General features: G+C 37.6%; 2 protein-coding genes across 4 annotated transcripts in view; one reads left to right on the plus strand and one right to left on the minus strand.

The window, feature by feature from the left end:
• The first annotated feature begins 546 nt into the window (after positions 1-546).
• On the plus strand, positions 547-11515 carry LOC101744030 (germ cell nuclear acidic protein). 2 transcript variants are annotated; one of them, XM_004926007.5, is made up of 9 exons: positions 547-780; positions 874-1013; positions 1557-1661; positions 2439-2799; positions 3265-3537; positions 4392-4569; positions 6273-6464; positions 7386-7493; positions 10518-11515. In XM_004926007.5, exons 1-9 carry the CDS (start codon positions 744-746, stop codon positions 10765-10767), a joined length of 1644 nt encoding a protein of 547 aa, XP_004926064.3. In that variant the 5' UTR covers positions 547-743; the 3' UTR covers positions 10768-11515. The 2 variants fall into 2 exon arrangements, with proteins under 2 accessions (XP_004926064.3, XP_012545750.2); XM_012690296.4 differs by having other exon boundaries at positions 547-771.
• A 1381-nt stretch (positions 11516-12896) lies between these two features.
• LOC101743883 (uncharacterized) overlaps positions 12897-18225 on the minus strand; it is a 399362-nt gene continuing 394033 nt past the window's right edge. For both annotated transcript variants that reach the window (XM_021347912.3, XM_004926006.4), the window contains one exon: positions 12897-17989. In XM_021347912.3, coding sequence (XP_021203587.1) covers positions 15521-17989 — 2469 coding nt within the window. In that variant the 3' untranslated portion in view covers positions 12897-15520. The remainder of the gene's footprint in view (positions 17990-18225) is intronic.

An 18225-nucleotide genomic window follows, 5' to 3' on the forward strand; every position in this document is an offset into this window, starting at 1 on the left:
TAGGATTGAAATGATTTTAATAGACCTAGAAATATATATTTTTTGCGCATCGAATATGGTTATTGCCTATCATTTATGTGTACATAGCAAGCAGTTATTGTTGCTTAGACACGTTTGCCTTTCAAGCGTCGATAATCGATATACAACTTCATATTTGAGAGGTTGGAGCGGCGAAGTTGAAAATTGTTCTATTTTATAAATTTTGATTTATCTTCGAGCTCAAGCGTGTAATTACACTAGTTTAATTATGAAAAAAAAACGTAATTGATGTATGTGGGTTTCGATATCAAAGTCAAAACTTGAAATTTTTTTTTTTTTTTCAAATTTCTACCAATTTAGTGGTAGGTTATTTAATTTTATTTCACTCAAATCTTACGGTATTGTTTTATTTCATCTCATTTAATTTCATTCATAATCATTTTATATCATTTCAGTTTGCTTTTCATAAAAAAGATTTGAGTTTAAAATTTATTTCCCAAGAATTCGGTCTATTAGCTACGTTCCCTTTGCCTGGCCATTGGAAACAGCAAAGAGAAATTAACCACTTTGACACATTGACGTATTATTAATAATTTGTAACATTGACATTTGTTCATGTTCGTTGCATTCAAAAAATCTTTTATAAAATACTACATTACATACTTGTGCCGAGCCAAAATTAAGAAGAAGAAGAAGAACATTACATACTACATAATATGTAGAATTTATTGAGCTACCTTGTTAAGTATTTCAATTCTAACAACATGGACGGAAAACTAAAGGAAAATAATGGTAAAAAGCGTAAGTTTTCAGTTAAGGATTATACAGTAATTTAACAATAACGATTGGCATCTCAAATACATACTTATACGATTAATAACTGTCCTATTACAGGCGTTTTTCAGTTGTCTTTGAAGAAGAATAGAAAGAACGTGGATGAAAAACAAAAAAATATGGACAGATGTTCTGATATAATAGTTGTTGACGAGTCTTTTGATAGATTAAGATCCGAATATACGAAAAGTAAAAATAACGTAAGTACCATATATAAAAATGTCCTAAAATTTCTAAATTAATTTTTTATAAGTAGGTAGTATTTTTATAGTAAGACTTATTTTTAGTTGTGAATATGGTTATCTTGAACCTTAAACCAGATATAATCTTACTTAACTAAAATTACTGAGGATGAGGATTCACTACTTATTATTGGTTTTAAAAATGCTACCATAGAAGCAAGATAAAACTGTACCTAAGTTTGCTTACGAAGTTTTGTTTGATTTCAGTTACTCTAATTTATATTTGATAATGAATACTATTTGCATTAAATTAATTAATGAAATATAAGCTAACTGACCTGCTGGTCCTAATTTGATAGTTAATCTCATATGCATTTTAATATAAAATCACCTAACCCAACTCAATAATGGGGTGGAAATTTAATCTAGTTTGTTAAAATTTCTTTCTACTCTTGACCAGTAAAAAGCAACTGGCTTGCATCAGAAATAGGCATGTATTACAATCTAGTGTCAGATCCCAATACATATTACCAGTAACAATACTTGAATTGCTTATTTCAGAATCAAACTTCCACATTAAGTTATTCTCCTATTCTTATAAATGACTCTAGCGATTCATTTAGTGAATTAGCTGAATCAGAAAATGAACCGAGTAAAATGGGCAATGTGAGTATTATTTTTATATATCGTAGAGCTTATCATTCATGTGTGCTCTGAAGATTTTCTTAGAGAATAAACTGCTTGGCTGTCATTTTGAAAAGACAGTTAGGTGACTGACTGATACCACTACTATTTGCCATGCGTCCATCTACAGTAGAAGAATTTCTCGAAGTGAATGTAACTACCTTTTATTACCTTGAATTTCTAAGATGTGTAGAAATTGTAGGTACTGTTACTGAATCTATATGTTGAGGCAGTTCTAGTCTGAAGATCTAAGTATCTATTCTTCCAATTGGCCTAGAAATTAAAAATGATTAATCGTTCATCATCATTGAAAAAGAGTGATTCTTTATGAGTAAAATAATAGTTTACTTGCCGACTGACAATGGCTGATTACTGAACTCATTGACATACTACTTGCTACTAACAATATTCTCAGCTAATACTGTTCTTTGCAACACAAGTACAATACACAGAATGCAAATGAATTTTATCATTAATTACCTTTCTGAAGCTTAAAGTTTTAAAAAACTTGAACTTGAGACCTTAGAACTTATATCTCAAGGTGGGTGGCGCATTTAAGTTGTGGATATCTATGGGCTCCAGTAACCACTTAACACCAGGTGGGCTGTGAGCTCATCCACCCATCTAAAGCAATAAAAAAACAAAACAAAATTCATAAGGAAATTCACACATTTGACTAATATGTAAGATTTATAAGCCAATGTATAAGTGCAATAAACAGATTAAATATTATATACATTATATATTTGATTATTTCAGGTATCTTTCAATGGTTCCAAATCATCTCCACAGAAAAGCACGAAACAACCGAGTATAGGAGGCTGGTCTCCCGCCCAAAATATTGTATGTGCCACTCCAAGACACGACCAGCCTTCCACTCCAAATGAAATAGCCAATGAATCACTAGATAACTGTTCATTAAAAACAGTTCAGAAATCACAGAAGAAACTCCTGAATGATCTGTATGGAGAAGTGTGGAAGTCCATACCAAGTTTGTTCAAAAGTGTACATCATGGGGAATTCAATGGTGTGTCGAAGAAATTGTACTTTGAGGATGAGGATGATGAAAAGGAAAATATTAGGCAGGACTTAAAGCAGAACAAGGAGCTATACCTTACTGGTATGATGTACTGTTGCTACATTGTGAATGAAATGACATATTGTCAGTTTGCACAGGTCATGTATTCCGGCTTGAAGGGTGGGACAGCAATTGTACAAACAATTGAGACTTCAACCTCATGTCTGAGGGCAAGGGCAGCCCACATTGTCATGAATCGATAAATCAATTGAGAAATCGGTACATAAAATCGCAAATTATAGTTCAAAAACATTCTAGAGTTACAGATAATGGTATATACATAAACTTTTTGGAATATACCTTATGTCATAAAGTCTAATGAATAGATTTGTTTTTTATGCTTACTTCAAATATCATATAATTTTTAAACATTAAACATTCTAATTCACATTATGGAACATAGGTTTTGTAGATTAATCCATAACCAATTTGAAACACTTAATAAGAAAAGTTTAAATCATGATTATCATACCCGTAACCTTTTAATTTTAAGACAATTTATTTCAGGCTCTGAAACGAAAACAAGATTGGAGAATAACAGTGATACAGAAAAGAAATCCAAAAAGAAATTGTTCACAGAGAAAATTATGAACACACCCGAAGTACCAAGGATCAAAAGGAATATCAATTCAACAACTAAGAAAAATACTAAAAAGGGTCTCTCAGTGACCGAATTGGTTATGAGTATGAATAAGGAGCTTGATGTCATAGAGAAGAGAATAAACGATATCTCGGTGACTCCCACGGTTCACAGATTGAGTTTCATGGCGTCGCTGGCAGGTAATAGAACTTCATTTTATGCTCTTACACTGAATTACTACTCACTATGGTCACCGGTAGATATTCAATGTACGTTGTGAGGTCCTTCATTTTGTTCCGCTTACACTGGGTAAATATAAGACAGCAGTTATTACTATACTATATATATATATATATATATATTATTATACCGACCATTTGTTATTCATTAAGCTTAGATTAATTGTTTTTCTTATTTATTAAACCTATTTTTACATTTGTGGCGGGTAGCCATCATACAACGCAAGATAATTGACAGATGCCTGAATCTCGCTTACGACATTTTCAAGATAAAGCGCATATATACAAGTTCCGAACAACAACATTTGGACCGTCGGTCTACCGAGCAATATCACCCGCTCGGTGGAAGATCTTCTCTTTGTCGTATATATTCCCAAACATTTTAATGTAATTTTAATCTCCAGAGCTATTTACATTGTCTACTATCCGACGTTGTAATTTTATTTGCAATTTTTTTTTTATTGCTTAGATCGGTGAACTAGCTCACAGCCCACCTGATGTTAAGTGGTTACTGGAGCCCATAGACATCTACAACGTAAATGCGCCACCCACCTTGGGACATAAGTTCTAAGGTCTCAGGTATAGTTACAACGGCTGCCCCGCCCTTCAAATCGAAACGCATTACTGCTTCACGGCAGAAATAGGCAGGGTGGTGGTACCTACCCGTGCGGACTCACAAGAGGTCCTACCACCAGTAAAAAGTTTAGTCTTAATCTCCAAAATTATTTACATTGTTCACTATCCGATGTCGTGATTTTATTTGTAAATTACAAGCAGGGTGCTAAACCATTATAAATATTGTTATTGATTTATAGACAACGTTCCATCGTGGCGCTGTCACCCCGAGGCCCTGCAGTACAAGGACAATTATAAAGCTTTAAAAGAACAATTGACGAGGCGTTTGTTTGAGGAATTTAATCGTGAAGTCTTCGACAACGGCCTGGACGCCGACATGCCCGTGTGCTGGGACACCAGGCTGCGGAGCACTGCCGGGTGAGTGCTGTCCCCAGGCCACTGAAATTGCAATACTTTAAGACAAATATATGTTTCGTATGGAAACTAGCGACATCTTGTGGCGGATACCCCTAAACTTGTGCATGTTTAAGGTTAAGGCATTTCATTGTGGTTTAACTAAACACAGCAATTAAAAAAAAAAAAAAAACATACAAGTCTTTATTTGTTATAGACAAATTGATTAAAGGACAATGCCCAAATGTGGGCCAACTTTGTGTCAAAACTATTCGTACTTGAAAAACTGTGCCTTATTTTTTCACGTTGGTTAGTTTATGTATCAGCATTTCTTTGACCCTGGCATTGTTTTACAAAAAAATAAATTACTTATTTGATAACATCTGAAAACTGAGTAGGTACTTCCATCATTCATGGTTTTTAAATTCGCCAATAGGCAGACAAAGGGCCTAGCCCATACAGCCTTATAGTAAACCTAAATGCTGCCAAACGAAAGAGTTGTCTGTAACTTTAACAACAAATAAAAAAAAAAGCTAATGGTTACAATTCACAGACTTTTTTAGTTCATTTATTTATGTTCAATTAAATATTTATATATTATAATAATATTTTTTACTTAAAACCATGAATTATTTCATATTTTTAGACATTAATGGTTCCATTAGGAAAAATCCCAATGGCCCACTAGAGGTCAGAGAGTTTTGGCAGCAACCCGAGTTAAGCGTCACTTGAAGTTTTATTTTAATGTTTTTTTAATAGTTTATTGTGATGTGTAATATATAAATTGGGTGTTGTTTTGTGTATTAAACGTCAATAACGGTTTATTCACGTTCACGATTATTGAGGCATTGGAATAAAACTGTGGTTAACATAGCAGTGACTGCTCTTTTTTCAAGATAAAAGGTCTGCGGAAACTCACGCTCAGTCAATGTGCTATTCGTCGAGTTGACGTCAAAACTCCAAAAAACCAATAAAAAGAGATACACCGGCTTATTATTGAAATGAAAAAAATATAACTACAACAGATTATGCTGTATAGGCTACGCTCTTTGCCTGCCTATTGGCGAATTTAAAAACAACAACAATATCGTTACCGGCTCCCGGATTTTCATTTTCGAAAGAAGGGTCAATGACATAGACTATACACTTAAGTCACATAGTCCATTCTCAGAAACCACCTTCATTTTATTATTATCATGAGGATATAATAATAATAAAATGTACATAAGGGCTTATTTCTAGCAACATTAACCACAATTAACTTATTTAACACTGTAACTAATTATGAGAGCGATTATTGATTTCGAAGAAAACAATTACCAACTTAATTTTAGCTGCAGAAAAAAACAGATTTCTCTTAAATCTGGGTGAGAATATAAAAATCGTTTTCTGAATGTGAAACAATATTTCTTTATCTATCAAATTACTTTAAAACCATCATGACATGACAACTTTTTTTAGGGGCCCAAACGCCCAAAATAAAACGGCATTGTCCTTTTATCAATTTGTGGTTTTTGGAAATTTCAAAAATCCTTCATTAAAAATAAAATATAGGATAGGTAAAATGTTACTGCCATCTACAGGAGCAATGAGAAACTAAAGCGAAGCCATCTGGTGGAAGACGCTCGTAACTATTTTTGTTGAGTGCTTGAATTGCTTATCTGAAACTAATTTATGTGTGCTATCTATGGCTGCCCCGGTGTGACCGTCGCTTGTACTGTCTGCAGCACAACAACGAACCGGTTGATAAAGACGTCGAGCGGCGCCAGGATACGCGCGTGCAGCGTGAAGCTGAGCCACAAGGTGCTGGACTCCCCGCTGCGGCTGCGCGACACGCTCGTGCACGAGCTGGCGCACGCCGCCGCCTGGACCATCGACGGACACATCCGCGCCGGACACGGACCGCTCTGGCAGAAATGGTCAGTGTAGTAGTAGTAGTTTTATTTTTCCAAATGGAAAGGCAAATCACCATACAGCGGAATCTTTTATGTATGTCGACGCTTGAAGGGCAAACGTGTCTAAGGGACAATAACTGCTTTGTACATAAATGATAGGCAATAACCATATTCGATGCGCAAGAAAATATATTTCTAGGTCTATTAAAATCATTTCAATCCTACAGCTAGATTCGTTAAAATAGAATTTTTTTCAGGTATTTCAACTTTTAATTAGTCTACTGTAAAGTTCACGCATTGTCGCTTAGTCACGTTTGCCTTTCAAACGTCGATATATTTATTTTTAAATATGATATTATGAAATGAAATGAAATTGATTAATATGAAATATGACATGAAATGAAATGAAATGATATTTTGGCAGTTTGGGAGGCTTAAACGACAAAGGGAAGATCTTCCACCGAGCGGGTGATATTGCTCGGTAGACCGACGGTCTGAATGTTGTTGTTCGGAACTTGTATATATGCGCTTTATCTTGAAAATGTCGTAAGCGAGATTCAGGTATCTGTCAATATCTTGCGTAGTATGATGGCTACCCACCACAATTTCACTTCATATTATCATTTTTCATAAAAATATCCCATATCATATTGTGGCGGGTAGCCATAATACATTTTTTTTTTTATTGCTTAGATGGGTGGACGAGCTCACAGCCCACCTGGTGTTAAGTGGTTACTGGAGCCCATAGACGTTTACAACATAAATGCGCCACCCACCTTGAGATATAAGTTCTAAGGTCTCAGTATAGTTACAACGGCTGCCCCGCCCTTCAAACCGAAACGCATTGTTGAAACCTACCCATTCCTCCTCGCGTTCCCGCCAAAAAGTCAGAAGTGGTCAATGCTCTTGTTGGTGTTGCATCGCCGTGTGCTCGTGTGTTCCCAGGGCGCGGCGCGCGCTGCAAGTGTACCCGGAGCTGGGGGAGATCAGCCGCTGCCACGACATGCAGATACACTACAAGTACACGTACAAGTGCGCGCAGTGCGGATACAGGTGAGGCCTTACATTGGAGAGGGTACTTATTCTCCTTTTAATAAAAAGTATCATGTACTAAGTGCGAGTGTGTAACAATATATACACATGTCAACTCAATGAGGATGGCCAAGGTTTTGAGTTTTGAATGCAGTATTATAGTCCTTGAAAAATCTAAAACCTTGGTATAATTATTTTTTTATACGACCATAAATGAGGTAGTAATTTAGTGCCGCTACGGCGCTACGGCGCTACTTACTTTAGACACCGCGGCGAATAAAGCGTGACGTCACGAGGTCCTACCCACTCACGCTCAGTCAGCTAGTCGATCGTAGGTGCGCCACCCCGCGGCCTTGTTTACCTTTGGTATAATGGTAATGTTGCGTATAATATTATAACAATGTCGTATAAATATTGTTTACTGCCAAAATGCACAAACACGATTAAAAATAATCCAAATAAACAATTTTCCGCCAAAAAAAAATCAAAATCGAAAACTAAGTAGTAGTAGTAAGAGTAGTACACCTTCCCAATGGAAGCACATCACAGCAATACGAAATTCAAGCTTTAGCAATACTGAATTAGATTCAAGCTTCTCTCTCAGACTCAGACAATCACTCAAATATAAGTTCCTATACTTTTAGCGTGCGACGTTGAATTTACAAAAGCGATGGAATAAATTTTAATAAATTCGAATTAAAAATAGTGTAAGGAAAAAAAAAAAAAGTGTGTGTGTCCGCTCCGACGCACGACTGGAGTTTACTGGATATAAAAAATTAAACGAAACAATACGAGAAATAGTTCTATATTACGACAACACGATACACTACAGATTATTAACAAATTAACGAGACACAAAACAAACGACTAACAAATATATGAAAATACAAAAAAAGTGTGTGTGTCCGCTCCGACGCACGACTGGAGTTTACTGGATATAAAAAATTAAACGAAACAATACGAGAAATAGTTCTATATTACGACAACACGATACACTACAGATTATTAACAAATTAACGAGACACAAAACAAACGACTAACAAATATATGAAAATACAATAATGAGAGAAACGCGCGATCAGTACGAGGCTTTGTGGCGGACTGCCGGCGCAGCAGCCCGGCGTCACCTGCGATAACGCATTTCGTGTGACATGCGCAATCAGGCGCATAACGCATTTCGTGTGACATGCTAGTACGATTTTGGTCCCCATAATTTTCATACCCCGGGCCTATATATGTAAATCGATTCTAAAGGAGTAAACTCCAATAATGAGAGAAACGCGCGATCAGTACGAGGCTTTGTGGCGGACTGCCGGCGCAGCAGCCCGGCGTCACCTGCGATAACGCATTTCGTGTGACATGCGCAATCAGGCGCATAACGCATTTCGTGTGACATGCTAGTACGATTTTGGTCCCCATAATTTTCATACCCCGGGCCTATATATGTAAATCGATTCTTAAGGAGTAAACTCCAAAAATTGTAAAAAAGCGTGGGGTGCTTTTCAGGATATTATCAAAATAACCCTTCTACTCTGTCATAAAATATTATAATATTATTATAATATATCTGTTCATAAAATATTTATAACTACTGATAACATGCACCTCGCGCTTTTTTTACAAATCATTTTCTCTTACACTATTTTTAATTCAAATTTATTAAAATTTATTTTTTATTTTTTAGTTGGATTTTCTATAAAAGCGTATTTTTTTAGTTTTTTTTTAAACTTATTTATTTTTAATTTTTTAGTTGAATTTCAATTTCTTAAATTTTTTTATATGTTAAATTGCTATCGGTCCTAATAAGTATGCCAAATTTCGAGTTAATCCGACGTTTTGAAGGGGGTCAAAATCATGTTCAAAGATTCCGTTACATACATACTAACGTACATTTGAAGCTAATAAAAGCGTATTAAAAACATCTTTAAGGAGCACATGCAATAGGGTGCTCTAATGCTGTCTGTAGAGAAACTAAATTATTCATAGGAATTCCTGCTCATTCCTATTTTTGTGTAATGCACTTACAAAATTTCACAAGACTATCTCTGGATGAAGTTCTAGTAGGCACCTTAAGAAAGATACGTTGGCATGAACCAAACTTGGCCACTCTCCTAGTACAGTTTCGAACTACATAATATTTCAAAAAAGTTTTACCAAAAATTGCAACATGTATGAAACAACTTATTATTTTTCCATCACCAAATTATGTCAGACAAAACTTGCCCATTGCTTTCAGAAAGCGCTATTCCAAAGTGATTGCAATAATAGATTGTTTCGAAATTCAATTTGAGAAACCCAGCAATGCTACCCACCAAGCTCTAACGTGGTCCCAGTACAAGAACTGCAATACCATTAAGTACGGTCCGACGACCCTTCAGTAGATACACGCGTCGAGCCACTGAGTGAGCGACGGATGCGATATCGTGTCGTTAACGTATTTCGCAGCGCACTGATTTTGCAGTCGTGGCTAGCTGATGTTTAAAACCCAATATCTCAGAAACTAATGGTCCGATTGCGATAATTCAAACACATTTTCTGGTGGTAGGACCTCTTGTGAGTCCGCGCGGGTAGGTACCACCGCCCTGCCTATTTCTGCCGTGAAGAAGTAATGCCTTTCGGTTTGAAGGGTGGCGCAGCCGTTGTAACTATACTGAGATCTTAGAACTTATATCTCAAGGTGGGTGGCGCATTTACGTTGTAGATTTTTATGGGCTCCAGTAACCACTTAACACCAGGCAGGCTGTGAGCTCGTCCAACCATCTAAGCTATAAAAAAAAAAACATTGGTATACAATTACGCACAAAGTGAATACAAATTTTACCGAATTCCCGTAGGAGTGACCATCCTCGTTGCCATATGTCTCAACATGGGTGCCTAAGCACTTGTGGCTTACAAATGGATGTATAGGTTTAAAAGTAATGTTTAAAGGGAATCAAACATTGCACACGATGCAGGCAGGTCGGGACATTGAAGCCCCCAGGTGTCTCCCGGGGTCGCCGGGCTACAGCCGACCTCGACTAACCCAGACAACACATTCACTTACAGCATACAGCGCCACTCCAAGTCCATAGACATCACGAAGAAGTGCTGCGGGCATTGTCGGGGAACGTTCCAGCTGATTCTCAACAAGAAGACGAAAGAGGGGCTCGTGGTGTCCACCCCGGCGCGGTCCGGGGGCACCGGGGGGTTCGCGGCCTTCGTCCGGGAGCACTACGCCACGCACAAGCCGGGCCGAGACCACGCCGCCGTCATGAAGATACTCAGCGAGGAGTTCGCCAGGAGCAAGACGAGTTGACAGCTTGACACACCGTGACAACTTGACGTCCAGCCATGAGCGTCGCCGGCACGGACGGGCTGATGCCCACGAGCTGTTCCGTGTCTTAACACAAAAATCAAACTACCCACAATGTTGATTAAGATCAACAATGTGGGTAGTTTGATTTTTGTGTGTCGGATGTCAGAGAGATTGATTTGACGTATGAAATGTTTTTTTAAAACAAATGTCCGTATTCAACGACACTCGCAGGTAGATCTAACAATTAGACTTCGGTTTTATAAGACTTTTGAGAAATGTTTAGTGTAAATAATGACTTGAGTCACGACAGCTCACAGCTCTCATTAACTTTAGGGTCAATTAATCATAAATTCCCAGCGAATGTACCTACTGGGTGGCAGCCCTGCGTGCTACTCGGCTGAATGAAACTTTTGTTGTAATATTTTATTTTGTAGAATAATATACATTGAGAGTATTTTTAGGGAAATTGACCTTTTTTTTTAAAGAAAGTGTTATTATACTCCACTGGTGCGTACGTACGGACAAAACAAATTTACATTTATCAATCATTCGTTTATTTATTTATTGTTATTATTCATGTAATTTTAGATAATGAATTTTCATTCTGTATGTCGACTGGAAGTGGCTATATTATAGATAGCACGTTGTGTAATTTGACTACGTAATTTGTTAATAGTTTAATTTATTTTTAATTTAATTTAGACGTTGTACTGGATACAGTATTTAATAAATAAATTATATTAAGTTATCCCCGTTTTTGTATTTATTTTTAGATTTTGTTCTAACAAACTGCTAATCTTTATCTATACTAATATTATAAAGAGGAAAGATTTGTTTGTTTGTTTGTTTGTATTAACAAACAAACAAACAAATCTTTCCTCTTTCCAAATCAGTTCGGTTCAGTTCAAAACCGGTTCAGTAGTTTCGAAGCCTATTATTTAATAATAATAGGCTTCGAAACTACTGAACCGGTTTGAAAAATTCTTTCACTGTTTGGAAGCTACTATCCCCGAGGGATTTGTCTAGACTTGTATGATTTATTAATTTTTTACTTTCTGTGTTTAGTTATACAATAATTAAATGCCTTAACTTTAACAACATATAAGTTTAGGGGCACCCGCTACAAGATGTCGCTAGTTTCCATACAGAAAAATGTTTGTCTTATAGCATATCGCAGTTTCAGGGGCCTGTTCGGCCCAGGTGATGTTCATTCCCGCAGCTCGGACCCACTTAAGACTTCCTCCAAATTTTACAATGCCTCTATTGTAGTAGTAGCGCCGGAGCACCGCGTTATTTGAAGAGCGTGACCTTTACGACGTTCTAACTCTCGAACCCATCCGTAAGTATATAAAGTATATTGTTTACTGGTGGTAGGACCTCTTGTGAGTCCGCACGGGTAGGTACCACCGCCCTGCCTATTTCTGCCGTGAAGCAGTAATGCGTTTCGGTTTGAAGGGTGGGGCAGCCGTTGTAACTATACTGAGACCTTAGAACTTATATCTCAAGATGGGTGGCGCATTTACGTTGTAGATGTCTATGGGCTCCAGTAACCACTTAACGCCAGGTGAGCTCGTCCACCCATATAAACGATAAAAAAAAGTTGCAGCAGCCATATTACAGGTCGCTATACTCAGTGTCTTCGAATCTTCTGTGTTTCACGATTCCGATCCGACATCAGATGCGTTCGCAAAACAGTTGCCCCAAGCGGTTAGGCCTCCCTCGGAGTCACTCCGGCAATAGATTTGACCCCGGTAACCGCTTAGCACGAGGCTGAGAGTCAGTTTTTCCACTTTAATGATTTCCTTTCCCCACGCCTCAATTCAAATTTCCCCTCCACAGGGCTTTTTCCCCTCAAATTTTTTCTGCTGTAGTTTTTACTTTTGGCCTTAGTGTAGTAACGCTAGTCCACGGTAGAGTCTATAAAAAATAGTTCCGAAATTTACCGCAATATTTTAGCTAGGTTTTACCCGTGATTTCCCGCAATTTCTCCTTTTAATGTCTTCCCCTTTTTCTCCCCCTATTAGACCCTAATGTCCCCTCAAATGGGGAATTTCCCCTCATTGTGGAAACACTGCTCACGTCATGTACGTCTGCTCATCATCATGAGAAAACAAGAATGAAACAACAAGTTGTCAATACGCTTTTTTTATTTATTGTTTTATACATAACCATCGTTCTCGTTAAATGATAAATGTAGGTACAGTCTTGAGTAATACAAAAAAAAATACAACAAAAGACTCGGCGTCCATAGTGTCAGGGTTCTATTACACCCAAAAGGTTATTTACAAATTCAAAAAAAAAAAAAAAAACTTCGTGGCATCAGAAATGTCTTCCATACATCCTTATATAAAATTTATTTACAGTATGCGAACCACGCGTCAATCTACAAAAACAGTCACTTAGATTTATTTATATGCGTAAGGAAAATAAAATTTGTCGTTTGCTAAAACGCGTAATCGTATGGATTAATTGAAATTAAATAAGTTATATAAATGTATTGAAGTCTCAATGGTACATTGTACAAGCAATTTTTATCCATTCTAATACAAAAATAAATTTCGACGCATATTTTTTCTATCTAAGAATTACGTAATAATTTGACAAAACTAAGTACTTATTTTTGAATATTAACGCGTGGTGTTAATTAGGAATAAAATATGAGCATTTGTTTACAAATTAAGTTTTCAATTGATATTTGATAGTTTTTTCGTTTATAAATAATTATATTTTCACCTTAAATTCTCTTTACATTTATTTTTATACCTATCTATTCCACGTATTTGTAGTTTATAATTATACTTGAATACAGATGGTTTTTTTTTTTTTCGTAAACATGAAACAATTTGAACAATACCACGTAAATGTACAACAATCCGATTAATCAAGACGTGAAATGAAGAAAAAGAATTAATTTCATTGTTGAAATGCTTCAGCCATAACAGGTTTAAATTAAATTAAATTGTGATACTTTTTTAGGAATTTTTAAATTAAATTAGAATAATATAAGTATGTACATAAAATTATATAATTGTGGAATCAATAGAAATTTCAAAATGTATTTAACCGAAACTTTGAAAGACCCATATTACGATTAAAAACTACTGAAAAATCAAAATTACTGAAATAAATAATAAAACATTAAAAAGTCACACGTCATATGTCACTATGACATTGACAATCAAGTGTCAAATGAAACATCAAACTTATATTTTTCAATATGTTAACAAGAATAAATCATTTCTGTACTAACATTATGGCAGGACAATTGTTTGTAACTGGAATATCTAGAAATGGACAACACATTGTCCACAAAGATTGACGATGGCTTTTGTCAATGACCATGTACTTTGAATCAAACGAATTCGCAGTAGCCGGTGTGTCCGGGCGCTCCGAGCACGTCAGACGCGAACTGTGCTGATATCTATTGACATATCAGACGGTAGCAGCCTCTGTAGGCCTTCAGAGGCCCTACTACTAATAATAAACTAAAAAGACAAACTAATTATCAGACAACATTCGATCTGGATGGTAAGTACTAACTATACCATTATTACGTTTGCTGATTGAGAAGATTGTCTAGTGTTATGAAATCTGCAGGGCAAAATTAGTCTGCTGACTAGTTATAATTAATTAGGAAAAATAAAATGGCTTCGTGTGAAAACTAATCTGGTAACACTCAATATTATAAAAATTCATTTTTCTCGTGATATCGGTAATTATTTTTTATTATACTGACAACACAACATATTGATTGACACATATTACAAATAAACGTCATTTTATTATAAATTTCTCGTCATTAAATAGTTAAAAAGTAATATTGTTCGTATAAATATTATATTATTGTTTGAAATTAAATTACGTGTTGTACATTTTTTTAAGACTACAACCCACTTTCGCTAGACAAAATGGCATCTGTCAAAACACATAAAATACGGTAATGGTGATGCTATATGAATCGTAGGTTTCATAATTAAAAAAAAAACCCTTCGAATTGTATCCCAAAAAAATTGTACAAAAACACTTAAAATTAAGACGATATAAATCTTAACTATGGACAGATTTGTTTGAAACAAAACCTTTACATCAATATCACATACAAGTTATGCTAGAGGACAATTTGCAACATGGCGGCCGCGCGGACTTCTGATAAATAACAACGGATAAACATTTTCATTTCCGTATTATGTCAAAATAAATACAGAAATAACATGAACAGCTGCTACTAATTGTTGTTAGTGTTGTTTGCAAAATTGTACAAGAGAACCCGAGCTTCGTGTTCCGTGATTATTAAAACTAAAATCTAAGATGGCATTTCATGAACTTCCGAGTTCTGATGTTACACAAAATGGCGGTAGATTCATTGTCGTACCGGGATCGAGAACTAAAATTATTAGCTATATACACAAGGCCTTGTTTAAGTCGATTATTCTTAATATTAACCTAGCTACGAAACATTTACAATTTTACATAGTTCGTCCGTGCAAACGTGTCTAGAGTTTCGTTACGTGTTCTCGTCACGTCACGTCGCTGTTATTTAAAAACGGGTCAGTTCAATTTTAGCGTTTGGAAAATGTCACACGTAACGCCGATAAATTTTTGCGTACTAATTAATAGACATAAAAAATAATCTATATTTACACACTGAAATACACAATAATTTATATTAATTCACTGTTTATTGCTCTTATAAGAGGCAATATCATCGTCAGAAACTTAGGTCATCTGCCGCGCTCGACAGATTAATGGTGAATCAGGTTTGCGAGGGTCCGTCTTCCAGCGACCTGAACCTGACGAAGCCATCTTGCGCCACCAGCATGCTGCTGCCCGCCTCGTTGGGGATCTCGTCTTGAGGCTGGGAATACGAGACCTCATAGCTACAGTTCCGCGGAGCCGGCTGGGGCGTCCCCATCCCGTGAGGATACTTCCCGGGCTCTTCGAACCCGTATAGATCAGTCGACTTCGGTCTGTCCGGGAATGGATTCGCCTTACCACGTTTTTGGCTACCACTCGAATTGACCATGGAGGTCGATGGAGAGTGCCGACGCTGCGAGGTCCTTACCGGACATTCGTTGCTGTAGTTCCTGTTAGGGTTGAGGGTCTGTATTCCGGACGTGTGGTAGGAGGCGTTCTCTGTGTTGTAGTTGCCGTACTCGTCCGGCACGTGCGGCTGGTGGTAGTGGTGGCCGGCGGCGGAGTCGTAGCCCATGGTCATGCAGTTTTGAACGTTTTTGTTTTTCGCTCTGTGCTTTTTCCGGGGATTGCTGTTCGTTCTAGAGGACGTCCTGTCGTAGGACATGTGCTTGAAGTTGTGCGAGGACCTGTTGGAGCCGCCGTTGTAGTTCTGGTTTTTGATATCTCGAATGAAGTCACTGTTGCTACCATATTGGATGACGTTGTATTCATGATCCAAAGGGTCGTCTCCTTGCAAGCTCTGTATTGCGGGGTCGCAGTTCGAGTAGTGGTCGTCGGACGCAGACTCCATGCCGTTGTACCCCATATTTGGGTGGTGTTTGATCAAATGGTTGGTCACGCCCTGACTGGAAGCCGCGTTGCTAGATTCCGTTGAACTGCTGTGACCAGCGTTGGCTATAGAACTATGGCCGGAGTAATTTTCAGTACCGGAATTGTTATCACACGGACCAGACAAGGTATTGAGGAACCTTGGGTGGTCCATAGGTCCACAACATGGTTCCATGTTCGGATGATGCCCGGCACTTTCATATATCGGTTTACCAGTTCTTAACGTGTAGGTATGAAGATTTGTGTTAGTATTACATATGGCTGGATAGTCAGACTCAAATTGTTCATTACTAGATCCAGCCCCGCACGTGAAAAGGCCCAAGCCTGGAATTTTGCTGCCGTCAGCCTTTTCGTGCTGAAGCGGACCAACGCCTACCTTCAAACTGATTACCCAAGATATTAACGCTACTATGCTGATCTCTATCAGCCTCAAGGAGAACTGGTAGCCCCACTGCAGCCAGTTAAATTTACTCATGTTCACTTGATTTATACCAAATATACCATAAACTTGTAACGTTGCCATTAGTATAAAAAGCAAGGCAGTCGCCAAATTTATGTGTATGGCCTGATATAGATTTTGGAAGCCATTTATGTACGTGTGACTTTTCTTTTGTAGGACCGTCTTAAGCATTTTGAATACATACAAATAACCAAGACCTAAAGTTAGACACGCAATTATGAAGATAATTTCGCAGGTCAGACCTAAGATTCTCTTTTCTGAGTTCTGCGTTTTGTATATGGTGCTATTGGTTTCGAGTATGTGCAACATCACGCACAGCAGCACGTGGACCCCGCCCCCCGCGATGATGACCCTGGGCCGGAGCAGAAACGAACAGCAATTGTTCTTGAAGTTCATGCTGTGTACGAGCAAGAAGAGGATGGTACAAGCGAATGCTATGCTCAAGAATATTTCGGGAATGTGAAGCAAAATTTCACTGATGAAAATCGGTAGTGAATTATTAATGTTATAAGGATCGTAGCACATGTAGAATATCCTCATCAAACAAACGAAAACTAATATCAAATGGAGTATGATGAAGTAGTATTGAGTGAAGAGGTGGGTGAACTTGTTGTAGCATATGATTTTAAAGATTGAGTAGACGGCCAATATCGTGAACATGACCGTCGCGAAATAGATGTGCACATTCCAGGCGAAGGGCCAGGTCGCGCCCTGTCGCTGCACCGCGCCGCCGCCCTTCGGATCCTGCTTCAGGATCTTCTTGTCCGAGTTGACGTTGGCAAGGTTGTGGTACCTCTCAGTGGACATCTCGGGGTCTTTTAGCTCGAACCCTACGGTCGTCCCTGGCGTGTACTCTTTCTTGGTTTCGTTTTTAGTAGAATATTGTATGTTTCTCCTGGTATTAGTTTCGCCGTTTTGATCTATGATCAACGGCCGGTCTAGATTGTTCATGTCTGGATCTAGGACTGGTAACACTGATCCTTCAGTGGATGTGTCTTTGTTGGTATCACTGAGAGTGACGCCAACGTCTTTTGTAACAAAAATGTCACTTTTCGAGGTCTTCTCCTGGCTGTGTTGAGGTTTAGTCGTTACTGTCCTGAGCAGGACATCCGGAATGTCCTCTTTCCTGCCGTTAGATCCGGACAGTATCCGAGTTATGGCAGGAATGTCGAGTGAATTCGGAACAAAGTCCGTAAAGTTGGCTTGGGATTGTTTACCGTCAGGTTCTAGTTCGTCCGGCTGGAAAGAAAATTTTCAATTTACTTTTTGTTACTATTTAAAGTATTTATGGTATAGTATTTATAGTATATGTGTCGTCGTGGCCTAAAGGATAAGACGACCGGTGCATTCGTATGTAGCGATGCACCGGTGTTCGAATCCCGCAGGCGGGTACCAATTTTTCTGATGAAATATGTACTTAACAAATGTTCACGATTGAATTCCACGATGAAGGAATAACATCGTGTAATAAAAAT

This window comes from Bombyx mori, chromosome 27, assembly GCF_030269925.1.
Source record: "Bombyx mori chromosome 27, ASM3026992v2".
Taxonomy (NCBI): domain Eukaryota; kingdom Metazoa; phylum Arthropoda; class Insecta; order Lepidoptera; family Bombycidae; genus Bombyx; species Bombyx mori.